We start from the raw sequence: 23,685 nt of genomic DNA, 5'->3' as shown, positions 1-23,685 counted from the left end.
GAGAGTCATTGGCTTTGCTTCCTCAGGTTTCTCCTCAACTGTCACTAACCAGAGAAGACTTCCATAGCCAGCTTACAAAATAGCACTTGCCCACGGCCATTCTCATCCCCAGCAGCCCTTCTCCCCACCTGACGTGTATGTTTGTTCTCCCTTCACCCTGCCCCAGAAAGTAAGCTCCCTGGGAAGAGGCTTTGTCTGTTTTGGTTCACTGCTGAATCCCCAGCTCGGGAACAGTTCCTGCACAGAAGAGATGCTTCATAAATATGTGTTAAAGAAAAAGGGGGGCTTAAGACCTAACCTCAACCCTGGGAAGCTGGAGAGGGAGGCAGATTATAAACGGTGCGGCCTTTGCTGTGGCGGATGTGTTCTGAATCCGGTCCTTCCAGTTTCTTGCTTCGTGCACAAAAAAATGCTTTACCATATCTGTTGGCAGGATCGAGGGAAGGTGGGATATGTTTGTAGTTGTAGCAGCAAGAGCCTTCAGTTTTCTCTGCTTCTTCTGTTCCAGATGAGACAGAAGGACCCAGTGAAAGGAATGACAGCGGATGACTAGAGCCACCCTCCCCCTTCTGCACTGTATGTACCGAATTTCTCACTGTACAACGTCATGAAACCTAAAATCAGTTTGGGCCCTCAAGGCCTCAGCAACTCAGCGTGGAGCCAGAAACCTGCTTCATTCCTTGTCCTTCCCTCTAGTAATGATGATGACTGCCATGCTAAACAGCTCTCAGGCTTCAGGGCCCATTGAGAGCTTATGGATGTTAGGATATTTCAGGGACATGTTGTTTTACAAAGAACTGCCTAGATGGACATAGGGTGGTGAGAAGGGGAGGTGGGGAGGCATGCACATGGAATCCAAGTTTATTTATAGTAATTACTCTTCTCCTCTCAAAATCTGAGCCATTTTAAGTTGAAGCTGGCACTCCCTATACTCCCTGTGCCAGAGCGGGTTCCTAGTTCCCAAATGCTGGCATTCCCCGCCCTGCCCTTGGGAAACCTGCTGGCCAGACAGCTTTTCCTAGCACCCATTGTTGTGTCTGGTGCTTCATTTCCTCCTCCTTTATACCCCTGATCCCATACTAAACAGCCATCCTCATGAGAGGTGGCATCTTTTCAATGCCAGGAGAGTCTTTCTGCCCAGGCCACAGGACCAGGATGGGGTATCCCTTGTTCTACCTTGTTACACATCCTTCCATTGACTCCTCACTGCTGGTTCCCCAGTGCCCTACACACCTCCAGACTTGCAGTTGCCAGCAGCACAGTGTGGTCTTGGCCATAGAATGAAAAACCTGGCCCTGCTCCCCATCAAGCTCTGAGAGAAAGTTATTTTATCAAATCAGAACTGGCTAGCCTCCAGCACTCAGGAGCTTTGGGGCCTCACCAGCAGTGCTTCACACCTCTGCTCTCCTCTCCTCTCCCTGCCCCTTGAAGCAGCCGCTGGGAGCCAGGAGGGTAGGATTAAGGAGATTGTTGCAGTGCCGGTTTCTCAGCCACTGTTTGGGCCTTAGTGCCCTCCCTTTCCACCCTCAGCCCTCCACTGACTGGCATCTTTCTTCCTTTTGAAATTCTCCCATTAAAGGTGATTTACAGTGTGTTTCTATTTCCCCCTGTTGCTTCCTTAATAATTGTATTTTTCTTCTAGTTTTGCAAGACAGTGGTCAACAGGAAGGCCCAGCAGCTCTACCCTCCCGAGTGACAGGCCACCTTCGGACGCGCCTTTCTGTGCCCATTCTTCAGGCAACTTTCGATCCCTTACTGTAGCTAACCCTAGATGCCCCTTACTGTTGTGAACAAATAGACCATCTGGTATTATGAAGGCCGTGTGTGCGGGACCCTGCTCCTCTGAGAGATGTGGCATGTACGCTGCTGTATTTACAGCTCCTCCCTCTCTCTTCATCGTGTTCTGACCCATTTCTCTGTGTGTCCACCCCCCCCCCCCAATTTTATTTCCAAGTGACATTTTTAAGTCTTTCAAAATAGCTGCCTTTTGTGATGTGGTGATTTAAATGATTTAAGTCTGTTTTCAACCTTGGGGTAAACTGAGGTATTTTGCTTCCTGGGCAGATCTTTGCAATTTTGAGTGCTCACCTGGGGAGAGGGGATGAGTTAGAAATACAGCGTTTTCCCCCCCAGTTCCACAGAATAACAGAATGGCGTCATAACTCGGATATCTATTCCCGGTAATCCATTGTTAGAGTGCTCTAGGCACCAAGGAGGCACCCAAGGCCCAGCCAGTCTCTTTAAGAAAATTTAACAAATACAAATAACCCCAGTGCCAGGCATTGCACCTCTGGCCACTATTTCTTAGAAATACCTATGGCTTCTCAACCCTCTTGTTGCCCACTCTGTCTGAATCTCTGTGCAGAGCCTGTCATATGCCCCAGCCAACTCTCCACCTGGAGAGCCTTGCCCTGTTTGGCCTTTAGAATTGAGTCTGCCCCGTATATACTCATCATTCTGACTCCCTGAGGAGCTCTGTATGTCAATGCTCCTCTTCCCTTTTGGGCTGGTGCTGCCACTCAGCAATAATCCTCTTTTCTCTGTGCTTTCTCAGATCCCTGTCCTCTGTCTTTGAGGCTGATTAGGGCTTGAGTCCTGATCTTTTCATGCTGCACAAAATGAGCATGCAAAAAGCTTCCTTCCCAGCAAATCATGTTCCCACTTGTCTCCAGGGTTGCTGGAAAGGAAATTGGGGATCAGGGACTCAGCTTGTCTTGCCCCTATGCTGAGTTCTGTCCTAGACAATCAAATGCAAGTAGTGGTTGTAGTACAGAACTCTAGCACAGTAGGCTAGTGAGGAAGTCCAGGCTCCAGGTGAATGGAACCTGCTAAGGGGCTCACAGTTCCCTGTGATTTGGCAGAATTGGAGTATGCCTACGTGGTGGGAGAATCTGAGACAGCTATGGTGTCATCTGACATTTCTCTCCCAAATCTGGTGAAGTCTGCTGGCCTGAGTGTGCCATCATCCAGGCCCACACTAGCCTGGATGCAACTGCTAATAAAAGAGATAGAGTCTCCATGAAGGGAGTGAGGAGTTGGGGGGGGGGGGGGGCGATAATTTATGCTTATGTTTTTTGTCAGTTTGCTTTGCCTTACTCATTTCTAAGTGCAATAAGGGAGTATCTCACAGGATTGCACCTGTGACACCCTGATGGATGCTTCCCTGTGGCCCTTCTGGGGCAAGGGTGGACACTCAGACCCCTTAGTGTGGCTAGCTCTGACCTTCATTGAGGCCCCTTGGGGACCAGGAGATGTCCTATTACAGACACCTTCCTCTTGATTAGTCTCTTCACCTTGTGGAGTCTGTAGTAATGGATCTGGAGCATTCCAGTTGGTTATTAGCGTCCCAACTGCTAGTAGCATTTATTCGACTGGGGAAGTTGGAGAAGAGGCATTCCTACTGGAGAAAAATGTAAATGTTTTCCTACAAGCTGTTTTAGCTCTTGCTTTTATTTGTGCATAAAGGCTTCCCTTTTTCAGTCATTAACTAGGTGAAGTCTAGATGTGGGTTATCCTAAGAGAAACAAAACGATATTCTAAGCAGACAGTTGTTTTTGTAATTTGAGGATCAGCAGATGTCTTCTTCCTTCAGCTGAGATCCACACATATCACTTCAGCTTTAGTGGGGGCTTTTTCTTGAGCTGCCTTTTCTCTGGCTCTTCTCACCTTCACCTGTTGCCCCAGTTTAATCTGGAATAAAAGCATCTACATGAGCTGAGCTAGAATTTCCTGAGGTCAGCTTGGATCTTGGGTTCCTACTCACATAAATACGGAAAAGGCAGGTCCCTGGTCCACTTCATCCTCATGGGTGGTGTTGCTGCTGGGTAACAGTGGTCAACCTCTTTTACATACCCCCTTCCCTCTTCACCCATCTCCCAAACCAACTAGCACTCAGAGGGGCTTAGGATGAAGGGCTCAGCTCCAGGGGTACTACCCGAGGATGTGCCACACCCCTTCAGACCAGCTGGTTCCATTAGATTTCCAGGGACATAGTCCTGTCTGGAAGCAGCAGTGCCTCTGTAGAAGGGCTACTGGGCTCTGGCCTTCTCACAGAGAGAGGTCAGAGACAGGGTCAGTATTGTGGGCACATGTATACCTTCCCGAGTTCTCCTCTTACAGTCCCTGCTGGGACCTTCCCCCAGCCCTCCGACTTGTTTTGGTTGGTTCCTAGTGCTACTTCTTTTACAAAATATACTTTGTAGAATTGATTAGATTACCTTGTTTATTTAATGTGAGTTTGTGCCTTTTTGTCTCAATCTTCCAATACAGGTATATTGGGGAAAAAAAGCAGTCTAATAAAATTCTAGACAGAGCTCTCTGGAGTCCAGCTTATTGATGATGTCCTTATGCACATTTTACAAATTAGATATCCTCAAACTCTTGCTCATGACCCCTATTTTACCAGAGAAGGATTAGGGAAGGTTACAAGATGTGTCTGAAAATTTGTGCAGGTGGATTTCTGTAAGTTAAAACATTCCCTTATCAATTTACATATGCAAACATTGCATATCTGAGTGTAACTTAGCTGTTCTGTACTGGTAGAATGCCTTTGTCTCCCCTCCTCTTCACATCTCCCTCTCTACCAGGCAAAGCATTTAAAGTAGGAGTTCTTAACCTGGCTTCGGGGTCTATGAACCTCCTGAGGGTTGCTTGTAAAATTGTGTGTTTTTCTGGGGAGAGTCGTGTCTCTCATGAGATCCTCAAAGGAATCCCCTGCCTCCCCCTCCACCCCCCCCAAAAAAGGAAAAGAACCAAGTGATTTGACGGAAATTATAGTAGATCTTTGGCAAAATAGTCTTAATTTTATATGTCTGGTCTTAGAGGTGGTGACTTGTTTTTCATTCATTGATGGTTAATTTTCTAAGAGTCCAGGAGCCCCAAAATGTCCCACGTGCAAGAAGTAACCCAATGAGTTTCAAAAGCGTAAAACACTTGAAAGTGGGAGTAGAGCATGAGAACTAAGAATGGAGGAGCTTGATCAACGTGGTAACTGGGGAAACTGCCTGTAGTTGATGGGGAAGATACTGGGCTGCAGGTAAGACAGTGGCTAGACTACCTCGCCGCCCTCATCATTTAGGTCTCTGGGCGTTGGGAAACGGGAGGAAAGACAGCACAGAGGTCAGCGACCTCAGATTTCATCTTTAGCGAAAGGGACGACCAGCCTCGGAAAAGCCAACGTGGGCAGGAGCGGCTCGAGGATGCTCGTGCGGGCGCGGCGGCGGCTTCCGCCGGAAGACGATGCCGGCCGGCCTCGCGCACGGCGTTCCGGGCGCTGCGGACCGCCGAGAGATGTGTTCCGGGCGGCGGCGTCTACCACACACCGGTATGCCGGGTGGGGCAGTGTTGCGTCTTGCTCTGATGACAGATGGACACGCCTCTTACGTCCCATGATCCCCTAAGGCCCTCACCCCGCAGCCTTTCACCGTTTCGCGCTGGTCGGAGAGTCCCGCCTCCTTCACGGAGCCGCACCACCCAGAGCCCTCGGTGCGCTCAAGACCCTCCTCTTACGGAAGCCGAGGCGGAGGTTCTGAATCCGGAAGAAAAACACTCGAGCCGGAGTGAGTTTTCCGGGGTCTGACGCCGGAGAGGCTGGTCGCGCCAGGACGGGGTAGGATTGGGGAAACGGGAGCCTGCCGCGCCACTGCCTATGGACGATGGCGGCCGTGGACCTGCTGAAACCGACCGAGCCGAGAGGCAGGAAGCTCAGGTGAGGCAGACTGCTATAGGCTGGCCTGCTCTGGGCGGGGTCGCTCCCCCAGACCCTGTCGGGGCAGTGGATCTGGGGGCGGACCCAGGCCGAGAGGGAAGGGGACGGTCCTACTGGTTGCTTCTGGTTCAGAGGCTGCCTGACCATGGGCGGCTTTCCGTCCAACTGTTTCTCTGATAACTGTCTTTCTCCCAAACCCTCCCAGGCCATTGTCGAGAGGGCTGTGTTGGACACGAGTCCCGTGCCCACTCTAAACTCAGGCTTCCGAGTTCATTCTCACTGGGGCGCCCCAAGCAGGTGTCCCAGGTGGCCTTTGGAGGAGGCAGCCGTCTTGGGCTGTTTGAAGTTAAAGACATAACAAGGCATCTCCTTTCAGCCCTAGAGCAGAAATCGTGCCCTAACTTTCGATCAGCGCATACATCATGGGGTCTGTCTAATCTGCTTGTGACCTCCTGAAATGTGCAGATTTAGATAAAATCCTTTAGTAAAGTAATGCAGCCTAGTCCCGTGCCTCTCCTCACCGGGGAACAACGCTAATCACTCACTTGGTGCAGGTCACAATGCAAGGATTTGCTGCTGAATCGTCGGACCTGAGAACTGGGGCAGGAAATCCCAAGCTGTGCTCTTGTTTCCACTTAGAAGCAGAATCCTGAGAATACAAGGAGCCTTTGAGTTAAAGGGCAACCCTTCTTAATCTTCTGCTGGACAGCAGGGGGAGATGGTAAACAAATGAAGCACTTACGCCGGGCAGAGTGCCTGGGGAGGTAGTTTGTGTTTTGCTTTTTGTGTTCATAGGGAGGGGCAGGAAGTTGCTTTAAGAAGGCTAACGGTTTTTTCAAGTTTTGCTTTTTAGAACATGGACCTTCAAGAACAGGGTTTTGCGGAAAAGAGGTGTTTTGTGATATCCTGCCCTTTTCTCCCACCTCTCCACCCCCCAGTACCCAGTCCCATTCTAGGTCTTCAGTTGCTGCAGGTTCTCCTCATGGTGTGGACACTCTAGAACTCATGGGGCTTGATGGCTATTCTCGGTCTCTGCAGGATTTGCAGCCCCTGTCTGCTCTGTACCCAGCACAGCCTGGGGCTTCCTTGGTGTGTTGCTGTGACAATTCGGTTAAAGAGATCACCAATTCTGCCTTCTCCTGAGCCTCTGATGCGATCCAGTGTCATTGAGAGTTGCTGACTTAGTGCTGTTGCTTCCCAAGGGTTCATATGAAGTTGAGGTGGAGAATGTTACCCAGATGATGACTTTTCCCAAAGGAGGGTAGACTCTTTAGAGAGATGTTGAGAAACCTGTTACTTGGTTTTTCCTTAGGCCCCATGCAGTACTTGGCAGAATTGGTTGTGCTCCAAGTATCTGCTAGGAAGCAGTGAGGAAGGGAATATATGTATGTTGTTGCTGTGCTTTTTTAAATTTTCCTGTCTTTGTAGTGTCGAGGCCTCTCACAGGTGAAAATAGAGCCTCCAGGATCTTCCTGGTGGTTTCAGAAATCCTTAGGTTGAGAAAGTGAGGGTGGGCAGTTGCTGCCTGAGCCATGATTGCTGAGGTTTGAATGGCTCGTAGAGCTGATGGAATCAACAAATTCCATCTCTTCCTGCAAATCCCACCTCTTCCCATGCCTGACCCAGAAACCTTGGGCCCCCTTTGATAGCTCTACTAGTGCCAGCAGCCCCAGTGCTCCCAGGTGTGAGCAGCTGTAGGCCTGTGTGGAGGAGTTATTCAGAGTGAGGGTTTCTTGCCTCAAGAGACAGAGGTAAAAAACAACAAAAGCTTGTTCATTGCCCCTATTCCCACTGCTCGATACAGAATCTCACCTTCTTCTTTATAAGTGCACTGGATTGTGGTGCAGCATTAACAGGCCTGCACCCCTTCCCATTTCCTGGACAAGGTCTTATCCTCCTTCTTCCATGACTTCCCTTTGCATCCCCTCCACAGCATACACGTTGTGACGTGGAACGTGGCCTCTGCAGCACCCCCACTAGACCTCAATGACCTTCTTCAGCTGAACAACCAGAACCTGAATCTGGACGTATATATTATTGGGTAGGTGTCTGCAGGGCCCCTTCACCCACCCCTAGATCTGAGGTCAGGTGAGCCCAACCATTCACAAGTTGTCCCTGTGGGGAACCGCTGTAACCTGTCCTCCCACACTCTGGAGTCTGAAGGCTAGAAGCTTTCAGCCTGCATCGGGTCAGGTCCATGTCTCTTGTCCTGGGTCAGCAATGACAAGGGGATGGAGACCCACAGCCAGGGGAGGAAGAGACCATGGTCATCAGAACCCAGGACTTAAAAGTCTAGTGAGGGTAGGGCTAAGTGTGGCAGAGGCAGTACCCTCCAGGCCAGGGGTAGAGCCTCTGACCTGGGGTGGTCAGTTTGCAGGAAACGAACTGTGGGATCAGGAGCCTTCTTTATGATACTGCCTTTGAAGACCCATGGAGCAGTTTCTTCATGGATGTGCTTTCCCCTCTGAACTTCGTCAAGGTAACTTACAAGTTCATCGGTGATAGGGAAATGTGCCCCACCACTTGTCACTAACCCCCAGTCATTTGGTCTGATGTGTTCCTCTTATTCCCGCTCAGGTTTTCATGCTGCTTCACATTTATTTAGAGGTTTAAATCTTGGTTGCATTTGGCTCCACAAGGCTCCTGCCTGCCTTGTGGCTTTCCAGAGCAGCTGGAACTGAGTGAGGCCCAAGGGGCTAGTCTAATACCTGGATATTTTTCAGGTTCGGAGAATTCCTAGGGGAAGTGCAGCAAAGCGTGTGAACACCGTAATACCTGCCCTACCCCTAGCCTCCAGTCTCTGCTCACACCTAGCCTGAAATCTCTGAGTGTGATAATAATTGTTACCATTTATCAAACTTACTTTGTGTTAAGCATTGTAAGTAAGCACTTTATATACTTTATGTAAAAATCTTAACAACCGTCTTGAAATAGGGATATTTTACAGATAAAACCAAGGTTCAGAGATCACATGCCCAAGGCCACACAAGCTATCTGGAATTTGAATCTCTCTTTCAAACTTCGTAACCTGTGTTCTTAACCACTGTGCTTTATAGCTATACTCCTGAGCTTTAAGGCTGGCAGGTATCCCATGGCTAGCCTGCTGGTGGCAGAGGATGTCCTCCCGTCATAGGGGACATATACCTCGATTTCTCAGGGCCCCAAGGTTAGGGAAAGGGAGATAGGTGTGGAGGAAGAGGTTCTCAGGCTGAGGGACAAGTATACTTTGGAAATATTTGGATCATAGGCAAATGAATCCACACGAAGGCTATAGGCTGGCAGCTCTTTGTTTCTGCCCTGCACACCAGAGCAATGAAACACGCTCCCATTTAGTGCAGCTACTAGGGTGCTTCTTGGAAACACCACAGTTCCCTGTTCCCTTCCCAGGTGGGCTTCTTCTGGCCCACGCAGGATGATTCCATTACACTAGTTGGCCTGAGTACAAAGAGGAAGGAGGGAAGACAAGCCTTGGTCCTAGAAACTACCAGCCCCTGAGCACTTGGTTTTCTCCAAATCAAACTCAGAGACCTCTTCCTGTGGATTTGGAGCTAGATCTTCTGGGGAGGGCAAAACTCCTTCTCTCTCACCACCTACTCCCCTCCCAGGGCTGCAGGCCTTGTGCTTTGGCTGACTGGCAGGGGACCGACAGAATGGAACTGAGCCAAGGAAATTAGCTCAGCTGTGGCAGGGACACAACCCATTCCATCCTTGCAGCCTCCTGAGTTTAGAGGGCCAGCCTCAGGTCCTGGGACCCAGAGCGAATGCCTCTGCTTCCTCCAGCCAAGAATCAGGGTGGAAAGGAGAGCCCTGTTTGCAGCCTGTTCTTTGGGTGGGGATTTACCGAACGTAGGTTGAGAAGCTAGAGGCTGACCCCTTTGCCTGCTCCTGGACTCCCAGCCACCTCCGTCCAATCCCTTCCCTAGCTCTTCCTCCTTCATTTCCTTCTACTGGGACTTCCGCTAGAAGTTGCCTTGCCTTTCCGCTAGCCCCGCCCTTTCTGCCAGTCTGATCTTGCCCAGCCGCAACCCCATCCTCCATCCTCCATCCCTGTTCCTTAACAGAGTGGACTGGTCCCTTTTCGGTGGAGTTGAGTAGCCCACACCTGCTCTATGGGTGAGGATTAAGCTCAAAACTCTTCCTGAGTCTCGATCAGTTCCCTACCTCTGATCCTGACCCTGGGAGCCGGTTCCTCATATTCCACCCCTTCTTCCACTTCCCTTGTCTTAGAAGCCTGTGAATGGGAGGGAGAGAAGGCAGGAGGAGGGGCTTAGGATAAATTTTTTAGTAACCTCACCCAACCACAGGTTCTGCCACCCCCCCACTCAGTCTTGGGTTTGGGGTTCCCCCTGCTTTGACTGCTCCACTGTGCCAGGACTCCCTGGCCTGTGGGATCATGTTGCATAATTCCTGGAAGGCCCCAGTACACGCTTCCCACCCGGGGATTTCCTCCTTGGCCTCTATACCTCGTGCTCCGGAAACAGCTACTCGGGTGGTGGGTGTAGACAGCCTGAGCCTAAGAAGGAGGGTCACTGGCTATGGCCTTTCCCCAGCCCACCCCCACGGCCTCAGACGGTGGGAATTTGGGCTGTCCTCCTCCTCTGATGCCGCTTGCCAGGTCATCCTGCTAGTTCCTTAACCTCCTTGAGCCTCAGTTCCCTCATCTGTGAAACATTACAATGATTCCTACAGGCTTGGCCTGGGAAGTTAAATGAAATAATGCGTATAAAACGTTTCAGTAGATATTAGCTATTCTCACCAACCTGCAAACGCACATCCTCTGTACTCACTGTCACCCACTCTGCGTTACCATCATGAATATCCACCAGCCCACAACCTATCGTTATTTGTGGGGGGAGCATTTACTTAAAGTTGTTTTTTGTTTTTTTTTTTTAAGTATAATGTGTACAGGAAAGTGTGCAGATATTAAGTGTACAGTTTGATGGATTTTTACATACGTACACACCCACATTACCACCAGCCAAATCAAGATACAGAATATTTCCAGCACCTAGAAGTTTCTTTCATGTTCCTTCCCTGTGTTTACTTTGAAGAGTCCTTGAACCAAAAAATAACAGCTACCAGTTAATCCACTTTAAGATCTATGCAGTAGTACTATCTCTGCTCATCAGTGAGAAAATAGACTGAGAAATACGTTCAGTATCAAATACTAAGTCAGAGCCGGGATTTGAACCCGGATCGTGCTAACTTCAAAGCCTCCTTAGCACGCTCCTGAATAGCCACATTTCTCCTTGAGGCCCTGCCAGCTCAAGTGGCAGCCCAGAGTACCTGGAGGATCTCAGAAGGGCAGTGGTGAGAGGCGCGCAGTAGACGTGCTTGGGCGAGGAATGAAGAGTAATGCCCTGCTGTTGGCAGGGTGTCCTGGCCCACTCTCCCCTCCTCCCCACGCCCAGGAGGTGAAACTGAAACCTGCTCAGTTCCCAGAATGCGTGATCTGGAAGATGAGGAGAGGAAAGGAGTGAAACACGGAGGCTGAAACTGGGATAGCATCGACCCTGGGCCAGGGCACTGTGTGTGTCTCAGGGCTCTGTGGCACCTGCAGTGCAGGGCCTGGCAGGGAGGCACTCAACCTGTCAGTTCAGTGAACGACCATTGCTCCCGCTCTTCTGCAGGTCTCCTGTGTCCGCATGCAGGGGCTCCTCTTACTGGTCTTTGCCAAGCATCAGCATTTGCCCTTTATCCAGATTCTCTCTACCAAATCCACCCCCACTGGCCTCTTTGGATACTGGGTAAGGACTGAGCTGTTGTCTGAGTCACAAGCCGGGAAGGCCTCCTGTGCCTGGGCTGGGAAGGGCTGGATGCATTAGAGCCAGGCAAATAGAAAAAAGGGGGAAATGAACCTTTGCACTGTCTCCAGGCCATTGCCCTGCAGGCTCATTCCTGAGACCTTAGTCTGGGTGAGCTGAGCTCTGAATGAGAGATTACCCTGCAAAGCTGAGTGTCTGGCCCTTGGAGGGCCTAGGGGAGGTGAGATTATCTCCCCTCGGGTCTAGGATGGGGAAAGAAAGGTGTGTCCAACCCAGAGCAGCTTCCCACTCTTCTGCCCACCTGTCCTACCAGGGGAACAAAGGGGGCATCAACATCTGCCTGAAGCTTTACGGCTATTATGTCAGCATCATCAACTGCCACCTGCCCCCACACCTGGCCAACAATGACCAGCGGCTGGAGCACTTTGACCGGATCCTAGAGATGCAGAATTTTGAAGAACATGATATCCCCAACATCCTGGACCACGAGTGAGCGCAGAGCTGCCGATTTCCACCTCTGCCCTCTCCCCTACGCCAACCCAGTTTAGCATCCTCTCCCCAGTCACCGCTCCCCAGCCAGAGTCAGCTTGTGCTCTGTCTCCCAGCCCCTTCCTGATGCCACGTCTTCCCCTCTGACCCAGCTTTGCCTGACTGGGCTCTGGGATCCCTTTCCCCTTCCTCTAGTCCATCTGCCCTGGCTAGAAACCATGAACGCTTCTGAACATCCCAGGTCAAGATCCTTGTGGCTCCTGAGGTCACCTGAAGGGCTGTTTCTGAGCCTTCCCTGGTGGCCAATTAAGGGAGAGCTGCAGTTTGCTCCATATTTGCCACTTGCCCCTCTGGCTGGTCTCTTCGGCTTGAATGGTGGTACAGGAACCATGAGAACAGTCCATTTGGGCCCCTGCCCTGTCTCCACCTGATGCTCTTCTAACATCTGGCTTCTCACCTGCCCCCTGGAGCTTTCCACTCTCCAGCAGCCCCTGGGTTGAGCAGGTCTGAGCAGCCTGTTACTCCTCCCTTTTCTGAATTCATCACAAACCCTCAGGCTGCCCTCCTTTCTTTCTGAAGCCTCATTCTCTGGTTCGGAGACATGAACTTTCGAATCGAGGACTTTGGGTTGCACTTTGTTCGAGAATCCATAAAAAACCGGTGCTACGGTGAACTGTGGGAGAAGGACCAGGTATGGAGTGAGGGGAGGGTCCCGGGGGGTGGTCTGAGCCCGTGATCTGACAGGACGGGTGGGGAGAGTGGCTCAGATTCCCCAGGGTTTGTTTGCCTTTCCCAGCCTCAGAAGTCCCCATTCCTGGGCAGGGAAGAGTCTACCAGGCTTTGCACCTGGAGGTAGGACAGCCAGTACTGTCAGTACCTGGCCTTCACCTGCAGGAGCTAGGGTACAGCTGCTGGGTGTGTTTAGAATAGGGAGTGAGAAGGCCTTTGGCCTGTCATGGCCCTGCACCATGCGTCAGCCCACTTGCATCCCTGCCTCCTCATCTCTGCCTCCCTCCTTTGAGCAGCCAACTGCCAAGTTCCTGAGCTGTTAAATACCCACCTTGTCATGTCATCTTTCCCATCCCAGGCTTGCTTGCCTCCTGAAGGACAAGAAAGTACCCCTATGGGGGACCCTGGCTACCCCAGCTTTCTTCCCCTCTGACACGTGCCTGCTAGTGGCTCCTAGAGAGGTGGAATTCAAAACATGGTCCCTATAGTCCAGGACTGGGAAATGGCAGGCAGCTGCCTCCCCTGGGACTGTGGGATAATGTTTTCAAAAGGGTTCAGCCACTCTCCCGGGGTGGGAAGGGGTGAGCTGAGGCTGCCATGGGGCAGTGAGGAAGTGGAGAGGTGTCGCTGGACCCTTGCCCCACTCATATGGCATGCGTGATCCCTTGATGAGTGTGGTGCTGGGCCGTTGGGTCGGAACTATTAGGAGATGGGGACTATGTTTTTCTCTGCAGCTCAGCATTGCGAAGAAACGTGACCCACTGCTCCGAGAGTTCCAGGAGGGCCCCCTGCTCTTCCCACCCACCTACAAATTTGACAGGAACTCCAGCAACTATGACACCAGGTGAGAAGGCCCTGCCAGGAGGGACTCAGCTGGCCATGGCTCTGGAATTAGCCTGTGAGGAGGAAGTAGGCATGCTTAAGATAAGGGCCAGGAGGCCCAGGAAATGGGGTTGTGTCAGTCCTAGTGGCAGTGAGAGCTGCCTCAGAATAAAAGTGTCAGGGAAAAAGGAGTAGATACAGCCGGCACCTCTCTGGAGTGGTGCCTTCTGCTCCCCTCATGAGATGCTGTCTGTGGGCGCTGGCCCAGATGGGCCTCAGAGAAAGCAGGACGGGGAGGTGGTGCTGACAAGGGCAGAGGAGAAAGGGCGGAGTCAGCGGACTTCTGTCTCTGGAGGGCCTGCACTTCAACATCCTGGGAACCCCTGTCCCCACTTTGCAGGACCTTCTGGAGCCCACACCGGGGGCAGAAAGCTCAGCTCAGCCAGTTAATGGTATTAAGCCCTCTAGCCCTGGCTTGTCAGTGGGTCAGGAAATGTGTGGGAAGATGAAATAGTATTCAGTGAAGACCTTTATGGGGGACAAAACAGAGATAGCGCATCTGGTAGTTAGAAGCACAGGTCTGCACTTCATTAGCTGTATGACCTTGGGCAAGGTATTTAAGCCTCAGTTTTGTCATCTATGAAATGGGGATGGTAACAATACCCACCTCATGGGGTTGACAGTTGAATGAGACTTGCATATGTGAAGCCCAGTGCCTGGCACCCATACGCATCATTGATAACTGCTGTTGTTATTTTTAGATTCATGTCTTCAGGTGGTAATTTTACTAAAACCCTTTTTAAGAAGCCGAGAAGGGGCTTAAGCAGGGGGACAAAAGCAGCTCTCGCAACAGGTCCTGACTCGATTTAGGACAGGGACCATAATCTCTTTGCAGAAAAAAAGAAGAACTCGTTCTGTGTTATGGCAGGCAACTCTGCTTCCTTCCAGCAGGACTGTCTTAGGAAGGCGGTGGCTGTAGGGCTATCCAGGCCTCTGGGCATTTAGGGGATGAGTAGGTATCCCCACAGCCAGGTCAGAATAAGAGGCAGAGTTGCAGGCCCGGTGTTGGAAGTGGTATGGCAGAACCAAAATGTTCCCGCCAAGGAAGGAGGAGAGGGTGAGTCATTTCAGGAGTGTGGAACAAAACAGAGTGGGGTCACAGCTAGGACATTCCACATAAGAGGAGGCACTGAACACTGAGGACAGGGCCCAGCCTGGGCAATAGAGCAGGCAGGAAGGAGTTAAGAGGGCATGCTGTAGCTGGCAGGCTGGACCACATCCACAGCTGCAGGGAGACTGCCAGTCTTCCCAACCAGTCACGGGAAATAGGAGGCTTTGAGGGGACAGACTGGAGCCTTGGGGTCTGGGACCCTTTACTAGTTGACTTCTAAACCTTGCTTGCAGCAGGAAGAAAGCTGGTGATGGACCATCTAGCCATGTGTGTCCCTTTGCCCTGGGATATGATAGGGAGACCACAGAGACTGGACATTCATTGCAAACAGCTGGGTCTGGATCTGGAGTTGGCAGGGGCTGACAGTGAGTAGAAAGGCTAAGGGACTTCTGCAGGGGGCTCAGCTAGGGAGTGGAAAAGCTGGGACTCACACTTCATTCTCTGGACTCTGTGGCCCACAGTGCTTTCTCCTAGCCAACAGTGCCTCAGAACTCACAGCCAGTCTTGCCAGCCGCAGCAAAAAGGAGGGCAAGACTGGGGCAGCAAATGCTGGCTCAGGAGGAGGCCGATACCAATTTCCACATTTCCTCATTGTGAGTGACATTATCGAGCAATTACCATGTGCCAGGCATTGTGCAAAGGGCTTTACAGGCATCAGTTTACTTAATTCTTACCAAGTCCCCCCTCAGTAAACACTGTTATTACTGACTTTTTACAAAGAAAGAAACCGAGTCTCAGAGACTATCTGAGTAAGGTGGTAACAGAGTAAGTAATCCAGCAAGAATTTGAACTGAAGTCTGTATGATCCCAGACCCATGAGCTTTCAGTACTGCCTCTCCTTGCCTGGGGCCCAGGAAATGAAGGCATGTCTGGGCAGGAGGAGGGGACACTACAGGGGGACATCAAAACTGAAATATTCTGGACTGGAGCCAGGGTCCACAGGCAGCTGGGCGTTCCTGCAGTGGGCAGGGCCTTAGCCCAACACGGGGAACAGAGACATCGCTGTCTGATCAGACTGGTCGAAAACCCAGTCAGACACCATCTCTGCTGGGAAGCCTCCTTCCCCGGTCTCAGTGACAGGGAGCTTCTCTCCTGCCCTCATGCTGCCTCTGTGCCTTGTACACACTCTGCTTCCAGTGTTGCCTTTAAGACACAGCGTGCTTTTCTTACTGTACTCTGAGTGCCTGGAGAGCAGAGGTGATCTGATTTATACCATCCCTGGTGTGTAGCACAGTGCCTGGCACATGTTTGAATGGGGAGCCTAAGAAGACAAAAGGAGAAGACACTAATCCAGCCAGTCTAGTAGAGGGACCCACCCATGGCAACAGATCGAAATAAACACTGTTAAGCCCAGGAGTTGGCCAGTAGAAGGTTCCCAGAACTCCGCATGGAAATGCCGAAGGAGGTTGGAAAGAGGCTGGCAGCCAGGGCCAGCAGGGGTCAATCACAGTTGCCGTCATGGGGAGTATTTTGAAGGAGGCAGTGAAGTTTGGCAGAAAGGAGTTGGGCAGATATTATGATCAGTCAGCAGCCCTGATGAGAGGCACCATGAGGGTGGAGCCTGACCCAGCCAGGAACCTGGCCTGTCCCAGCTGTACAAAGTGACTGAGGGAGAATTGTGTGCAGGGCACAGTACACAGCTTTGCTCAGCCACCATCCTGTCCTCAAGCCAAGATGTAATGAGAAACGGGTTCAGCTCCATTACAGAGGCAGGTGAAAGGGCTGAGGGTGGGAAATCCTGTTAAAGCCAGGGATTGGCAAGAGGGTTTTGTTACAGTTGACACTGGGAGCCCAGTCACTCTGCTTCACGATGAGCAGAGGAGATTATGATCAATCTAGTCAAGACTTATGTCCCGTCTGTGCCCCAGAGGCTTAAAGTGCCTGACAGGTTAACCAGAGCTCAGTAAGCCTCAAAAACAGACCCATCTACAGGGAGCTGATGGGAAAGATGCTTTCAGACCCTGAAATTAAACGTGTCACTACTTTTGGTTCAGTAAATTCTCAGTTTTCTAGAATCTTGCAGAGCTAAAACCCGTTGCCGTTGAGTCGATTCCGACTCATAGTGACCTTACTTGGTTTTAATTTTTTGAAAGTAGAAAGTATACCAATTCATCTTCATAAACAATTCTTGTGCGAAATTACAACCATTCAGCCAAAAAGCATTAGCGAGGCCCCGCTCTGGTGATGCAGGCTGAAAGGCAGTTCTTGCTGCCCTGATGGATTACAGGTGGGGCAAGCTGCAGGAGACGGTGGATGGAACATGGATTTTGTAGTCCGCCGACCTGGGCAAGCGTCTGGCTCCCACCTGGACAGGGAGACCTCTCTGAGCCTAAGTGTCCGCCTGTAGCGGAAAAATGTGACCTGGCCTGCAGAATTAGAATAGTCTCTGAGGCACTGTCATAGTGCCTGGCACACCGAAGGACCCAGTTTTCAATGGTTATTATTAGAAATGGGGAACTAGGAGAATAGATGGAGTACTGAATTTGTGCACATTTATTTTGCTTGTTTCTTGTCTTTTGTCAGACATGAGCTCCTTGTAGATTCTGTGTATTTTAATCTCAGTTGCCTTGTACATAATAACAAACAAACAAAAAAAAAAACATTGCCGTTGAGTAGATTTGGACTCATAGCAACCCTGTAGGGCAGAGTAGAACTGCCCATATGGTTTCCAAAGATCGCCTGGTGGATTCTAACTGCCGACTTTTTGGTTTGCAGCCGTAGCTCTTAACCACTACACCACAGGGTTTCCTTGTGCATAATAAGGACTTGGTAAATCACAATTAAAAGAAGGAGCAATACAGATGTTCAGTGATGAGCTTGGGCCAGGCAGTGGAAAAAAGAGTAAAGGGAACAGGCTGAGAGGTGCTGGAAGGAAGGCGGGACAGGCTATGGCCAGGAAACTGGGAAGGGCCCTGATGGTGACAGGGAGTGTGGGCTCTTAACCAGAATAGGGGAGTCGAGGAGGGGGAAATGCTTTGGAAGAGAACGGTGCATTAGTTTAGGTCAGTACTGCTTTAAGCATTGCTAGGCCCTGAACGTCCAAGGCAGATTCAGGGATCCGACACCTGTCACCTCTGGGATGGGAATACCACATTCAGATGGCCTCTGAATCCCGCTGGGAAGAGTGAAAGCTTGGAAACCACCCCAGGAGCCCACGAGAAGATGGTGGTTTAGCCAGTTACCACTTCTTGACCACCCCCTCGACACACCTAAGTTTATTTACTCCTCACAGTGGCTCTTTGAAGTGAGGGCTGTTATCACCCCATCTTACAGGTAAAGAAACTGAGGCTTAGAGTGGTGAAGTCACTTGCCCAAGGGCACATAGCTCTTAATTAACAGGGCAAAGCGTCCCTCCAGCTGGGCTCCAGTTCTGGAGGCAGAGTTGACCTCCTCCGTGCCATTCTGCCTCCATCGTTGGAATACTGTATTGCTGCTAAAGTGACACTGTGTCAAAAGTGTTTATTTAAAATACCAATTGAATAAAATAGAATATAAAAATAGCATTTAAAACTGATTACAAGTATATGAAACTACATATTTAGATCAGATGAGTATTTTTGAATAGAGAGACTGAGTTTGGGGTTTTTTAGCCTGCTTGGGTTTTATAAGTAGTTTATTGAGGACCTACTATGTCCCAGGCCCTGTACTAATGCTGGGGGTACAAAGGAGACTCCAAGAGCCAGTGCTTGCCTTCAGAGCTCACACACAAACTGATATGCTGACTGGGAAACAGAAAATTACGATGTAATATAATTGCATAAGTACTGGTAGAAAATGCTTTGGGGGTAGAAAGGTGAGGTCAGGAGCAGCTTTATGACAAAGGCAACGTTGGACATGGGCTTCTCCCAGATGAAGAAGGGCATTCCAGGGAGCAAAAACTGCAAAATTAGAAGGTCCAGAGGCTTGTGAGAATCACCACAGTGAGGTGGGTCCAGGAAGGTGTTGGGAAGCAAGGTAGGACTGGGGATCAGACACCTGAGCACCTCAAAAGCCTTTCTTGGGGACTTGAACTTTATTCTGGAGGCAATGAAGACTTCTTAAAGGTTTAAAGTAGGGAGTCATCTGATCAGACTTTACTATTCTTTGGCTTCATTCAAGAAAGAGGAGCCTCTACCTGGGGGAAGTACCCAGAAACATCCACTGTCCTTCCCATCACCGCTTCCAGGACTCAGGGCCGATGGTCTCCATTTGGAGGGTAGGGTCTGGGGGCCCAGATGGACTTGTAGCTGCTTGGGCAGAGCTGGGCCGGGGATCAGAGACTTGCCTGTCTTTGAGTAACTTTAGTTACCTAGAGGAGGAAGGCACGCCTGTCTCCAGGGGTTGTACAGCCTCTGTCTCATGGCCCTCAGGGAAGCTGGTAATTGAACAGCAGATCTCAGTTTACTCTTGAGAAAAAAGAATCATATAGTTGCCAGTGTCTGCAGAGTGTTTGCTTTGTACCAGGCACTGTGCTAAGCATTTTATGTACTTTATGTCATTTAATCATCTCAGCAACCCTAAGAGGTAACTACTATTATTATCTCCATTTCACAGATTAGGAAACAGGCCTAAGAGGGGTTGACATGGTGATTAAGAGCACATGCTCTGTTGTCATGCTGCCTGGCCTTGACTCCTGGCTTCCTCTAGCATCTGTGTGACTTTGGGAAAGTTACTTCCCCTCAGTCTTAGTTTTCTAGTGTTGCTATTAATAGAAATACCACAAGTGAATGGCTTTAACAACCAGAAATTCATTGTCTCACAGTTTAGGAGGCTAGAAGTCCAAATCCAGGGTGCCAGCTCCAGGGAAAGGCTTTCTCTCTGTCAGCTCTGGGGGAAGGTCCTTGTCATCAATCTTTCCCTGATTTGGAGCTTCTTAGCGCAGGGGCCCCAGGTCCAAAGGACATGCACCACTCCTGGCCCTTCTCGCTTGGTGGTAATGAGGCCCGTCTCTGCTCTGCTGGATTCTCTCTTTTATATCTCAGAAGAGACTGACTCAAGATACAGCCTAATCCTGTAGATTGAGTCCTGCCTCATTAGCATAACTGCCTCTAATCTTGCCCCATTAACATCATAGAGGTTAGGATTTACAACACACAGGATAATCACATCAGATCACAAAATGGTGGACACCCACACAATACTGGGAATTATGGCCCAGCCAAATTGACACACATTTTGAGGGGATGCAATTCAATCCATAACACCTTCTAAGCCTCACTTTCTTTACCTGTAATAAACAAATGACAGTGGTGGATCTTAGGTACGTAGTAAGCACTCCATAAATCCTTCTTTTTCTTTTCCCAAAGTTCACACCTTTAGTATATGGGGAAGCCAAATTCAAGCTCTTTGTTTGCAAATTTCAAATCAACGTCTTTGATCTGCTGCTGCTCATGTTCAAGAAAGAAGCAAAGCTTTGAAATGGAATATTTCTGAGTCACAATTTGATTCATAAAAACGTGGGCTGGACTGAGGTGACAAATGCCAGCGTACCTTTGATTCTGATGGCACCCTCCCACCTGCTGCGGTGCTCACCTCAACTCTGGCCCGGGGGTTTCATGGCCAGCAGGGAGACTCCGGTATTTGGGGTTCTAGCAAGCTTTTAGGAGTGCCTTCCTGCTCTCATGCCAACCCTTTCTTCTTCCCTATTCTGCCCCCAACCCCCAGTGAGAAAAAACGCAAGCCTGCCTGGACCGACCGCATCCTGTGGAGGTTGAAGCGGCAGCCCCAGGCCAGCCTCCACACTCCTAGTCAGCCGGTCCCTCACTTCTCCCTGTCTATGAGGAGCTACGTCAGCCACATGATGTACTGCATCAGTGACCATAAGCCCGTCACCTGCACCTTTGACTTGGAGGTGAACTTCCAAGCCGCCCGGCACGTGGCACAGGAACAGCCATCCTGGGCCACATCCCCAAACCCCACCAGCCCTGGACTCTGATGTCAGCTCATCCCCCAGGGAGACTGTAGGAGGACATGATTGCCTTTCCTCCCAGGTCAGGTATCCCAGCTCTTCTTAGGAGCTGTTGATGGCTTTGTCTGTCAAAAACACATTCAAATCCTTTGTGAATAGGTTTCCATTTCCTCTCCATACTTCCCTGGGGGCTAATGAGTTCCATTAGGTTTATTACCTACTGTGTGAAGTAGGACTTTCTCTTATTTGTCCTAAGCTTACCTGGATCAAGTTTCAAAAGGAGCTCTCTCCATCCTTGTATCTTGCCATCTAATGACCATGGCAGCGTTCACCTCCTTCAAGCTGCTGGCTGCCCATTCAGCCTTCGCCTTTTCCTACCGGCTTGTTTGTCCTTATACCATTGTGCCCTTCCAAATTCCTATAGCTGCTCTCACCAGTCTCCCCCAGCTCCCGCAAAATTGGATCTGGGCCTTTGGGTCAGGAACCCTAGAAGCCTGCGAGCTTATTTCTTAAACCTCTGAGCAACCCCCCTCCTCACCCCTCAGCACTTGGCTCCCTGTGTTACCCACCTGGCTCTCAGCCCTGTCCTCCCTGGCAGGACTGGCCGTGCCAACAAGCCTTTGGCCCTTTTTCTTTCCAGCTAGCCAGCCAAGGTCTGATACTTTTCAGGGCAGCCTAGTGGAGTTCCGTGTCCATTCCCCCTGGGTGGCCCCCTCTCCTCACTGACCCCGATACATTGGAAAGGCACAGGAGAGCCTCCTCATGGGGGACTGATGTTAAGGGATTTCAACCTCTTCCCACCCCTGTGTGTAGATGAAGCCATTATTGTCTGCCCCACTGATCACCCTGATGCCCGAGGGCCTGTGGACCATGGAGAACGACATGGTGATCAGCTACTCCTTGGCCCCAGACTTCCACTGCAGCCCCTGGGATTGGATTGGACTGTACAAGGTGATGTGGTGGGTGAGACAGGGAGTCTATCAGCCACACATACCCTGGTTTGTCTTTCCCGAAAGCTTACCCTCACCCACTCCAGGGGTTCTTGTTTGCCCAAGGGCTAGCATTGGGGGGTGGTGGCATACAGTATGATGGCCAATCCCAGGAATGAAGTCCTCCTCTCCTTAGGACTTGCTCTAAGTCCCTTTTCTGCCCAGACCATTGACCACTCCGATCCCCCCCACAGGTGGGGCTGCGCCACATAAATGACTACGTGACCTATGTCTGGGTTGGGGACAACGAGGTCTCCATCAGTGACAGGCTGAACCAGGTACCTGCCCCCTCCTGAGACAGGTATTTCACATCCCCAGCATGCGGGCTCTCCTGAGCACCGCTTCACCTTTTGGAAGGAACAGAGTTGGGTAACTTGTGAGCTGGTTGGGGCCCAGGACCATGGAACTGACCCCATTCCTGTCTATCCTCCCCTCCAGGTATACATCAACATCAATGATATCCCTGAGACTGAGGATCAGTTTCTCCTCTGTTATTATAGCAACAATCTACATTCTGTGGTGGGGATAAGCAAACCCTTCCAGGTAAGGGTGCTGGTGGGTGTAAGGGCAAGGTATAACAGAGAACTTGAGCCCATCGTGGCATTCCCTAAGGCCACAGGCCTTGGATCCAACTGGTACCCATAGAGCTATATCAGTTAAGGGATGGAAGTAGTGGAAAGGCATGGAGAGAAGCCTGCTCTTGCCCCTTCCGCTCACCACCTGTTTTCTCCCTGCAGATCCAGCCCCGTTCCTATTTTGGCGAGGACGCAGTGGGTGAAGCCCGTCTACAGATCTGAGCTGGGATAGGAGTTAATCCAGGGCGGAGGCCAGAGCTGGCAGCCAGCTCTGCCTTTCCACTGCCAGGAGTGCTGGGGGCCCAGCCTGCCCCCTGAGGAGGCAGCCAGGCACCCTCCAGTTCCTGACTCAGTTCCCAGAGTGAGCTCTAACCTGATGTCTCTGCTCTTTCCAGTCCAGATCTCTGGAACTAGCTGCTCAAATACAGGTTTTTGTTGCTGAGATGCAAGTGAAACCAGCTGGTTTGTCAACAGTGAAAACTTGGGGACAGTCCACAGGACGTGGGAAGAACCGTCCAGCCAGCATCTCATTTCTCGATCCACCCCACCCCCACTTCCAGTCCTGCCCAAGCTGGCCTGCCAGGCACATGCCCCATCTGGCACAGGCATGCATTCTTGTCACGCCATCCAGGGCCTCGGGCTGCCTGGGAGGGGAGATGCTCACATTTGTACAGGCTGTATAGACTAGTTGGCACAAGCAGTATCACGGTCCAGAAGTCTTGGCATCTCATTGCTTGTCCTCCTGAGGGATGGGCAGAGGGTCTGGGCTCCCTGCTTTAGCAGGAGCAGTATGGCTAAGTGGGCAGGATGGAGGGGCCCCACTATCCAGGCTCTTCCATAGGGCTTGTGAGCAGGTTGGTGAGGCTCTTTATGCCAGCACAACCTTCTTCCTCGCCCCCTGCATGGAGACTGGCCCAGAAAGTTCCAGGGCCTAAGCAGAGAGAATCAGAAAGGACCTGGTTAGCTTCTGCCAGTGGGGCAAGCCCCAGCATCCAGCCTGCCCTCTTGTGAGCGTGGGCAGGTGGTAGAGATGTGGCCACAAGTTTTTCCGGGGTGGTCCTTGACAGCTCCAGCTCATCTGCCCTTCACCGTTGTCTGGAATCACTGGGCAGAAACAGATCTTCTCTTTGGACCTAGAAGGAGGGGTAGACAGGAGAAAGCCAGGATCAGGACATTTTGGAGGATATGGCTCTGGGGATCTTCAGAGAACATTCTCCAGATGCTGCACGGACATGGCCTGTCCCCACTTGCACCACTTGCTCTGGCCAGTGGTGACTCAGTGGCCCTTCTTCCAGAAGACACCTCAGAGAGCCTACTCTGTGACTGTTACACCCATTCTGCAACCTGAGACTTATGGTCTCCCCAGCTGCTCTCCATCCATACTCCACCCTGGGAGCCACGTGTATCAACAACTGTCCCCCTGACTTTTGGCAGGCCATGCTGTCTGTTTTCTGTGTTGCATTGGGGATAATTAGTAACATGGTGTTTACGCTCCTGTGTGACTCCTTGATGATGGTGGTGGGAGGGCATTTGGATGGTGAGTCTGGGACT

General features: G+C 50.9%; 2 protein-coding genes across 6 annotated transcripts in view; both read left to right on the top strand.

Moving 5' to 3' along the window:
* The window catches only part of PITPNA (phosphatidylinositol transfer protein alpha), a 40,003-nt gene extending 34,802 nt beyond the window's left edge, over window positions 1-5,201 (top strand). The window contains exons 6-7 of one of the 3 annotated variants that reach the window (XM_064271514.1): window positions 509-576; window positions 1,643-5,201. In XM_064271514.1, the coding sequence (XP_064127584.1) occupies window positions 509-553 (45 nt within the window). In that variant the 3' untranslated portion in view covers window positions 554-576; window positions 1,643-5,201. The remainder of the gene's footprint in view (window positions 1-508; window positions 577-1,642) is intronic. The other 2 variants (XM_064271513.1, XM_010596484.3) reach the window with 2 other exon arrangements.
* Window positions 5,202-5,353: 152 nt separating this feature from the next.
* INPP5K (inositol polyphosphate-5-phosphatase K) lies at window positions 5,354-23,629 on the top strand. 3 transcript variants are annotated; one of them, XM_003416973.4, is made up of 12 exons: window positions 5,354-5,707; window positions 7,641-7,748; window positions 8,078-8,186; window positions 11,338-11,454; window positions 11,786-11,961; window positions 12,541-12,652; window positions 13,425-13,534; window positions 20,327-20,513; window positions 21,384-21,521; window positions 21,754-21,837; window positions 21,998-22,102; window positions 22,297-23,629. In XM_003416973.4, exons 1-12 carry the CDS (start codon window positions 5,655-5,657, stop codon window positions 22,354-22,356), a joined length of 1,359 nt encoding a protein of 452 aa, XP_003417021.1. In that variant the 5' UTR covers window positions 5,354-5,654; the 3' UTR covers window positions 22,357-23,629. The 3 variants fall into 3 exon arrangements, with proteins under 3 accessions (XP_003417021.1, XP_023412021.1, XP_010594785.1); XM_023556253.2 differs by lacking the exon at window positions 22,297-23,629 and having other exon boundaries at window positions 5,355-5,707; window positions 21,754-21,860; XM_010596483.3 differs by lacking the exon at window positions 5,354-5,707 and having other exon boundaries at window positions 5,714-7,748; window positions 8,085-8,186.
* Window positions 23,630-23,685: the final 56 nt, after the last annotated feature.

Source organism: Loxodonta africana, chromosome 18 (assembly GCF_030014295.1).
Source record: "Loxodonta africana isolate mLoxAfr1 chromosome 18, mLoxAfr1.hap2, whole genome shotgun sequence".
Lineage (NCBI taxonomy): Eukaryota > Metazoa > Chordata > Mammalia > Proboscidea > Elephantidae > Loxodonta > Loxodonta africana.
The sequence above is the reverse complement of the archived record's forward strand: the minus strand, read 5'-3'. Positions and strand labels throughout refer to the sequence as shown.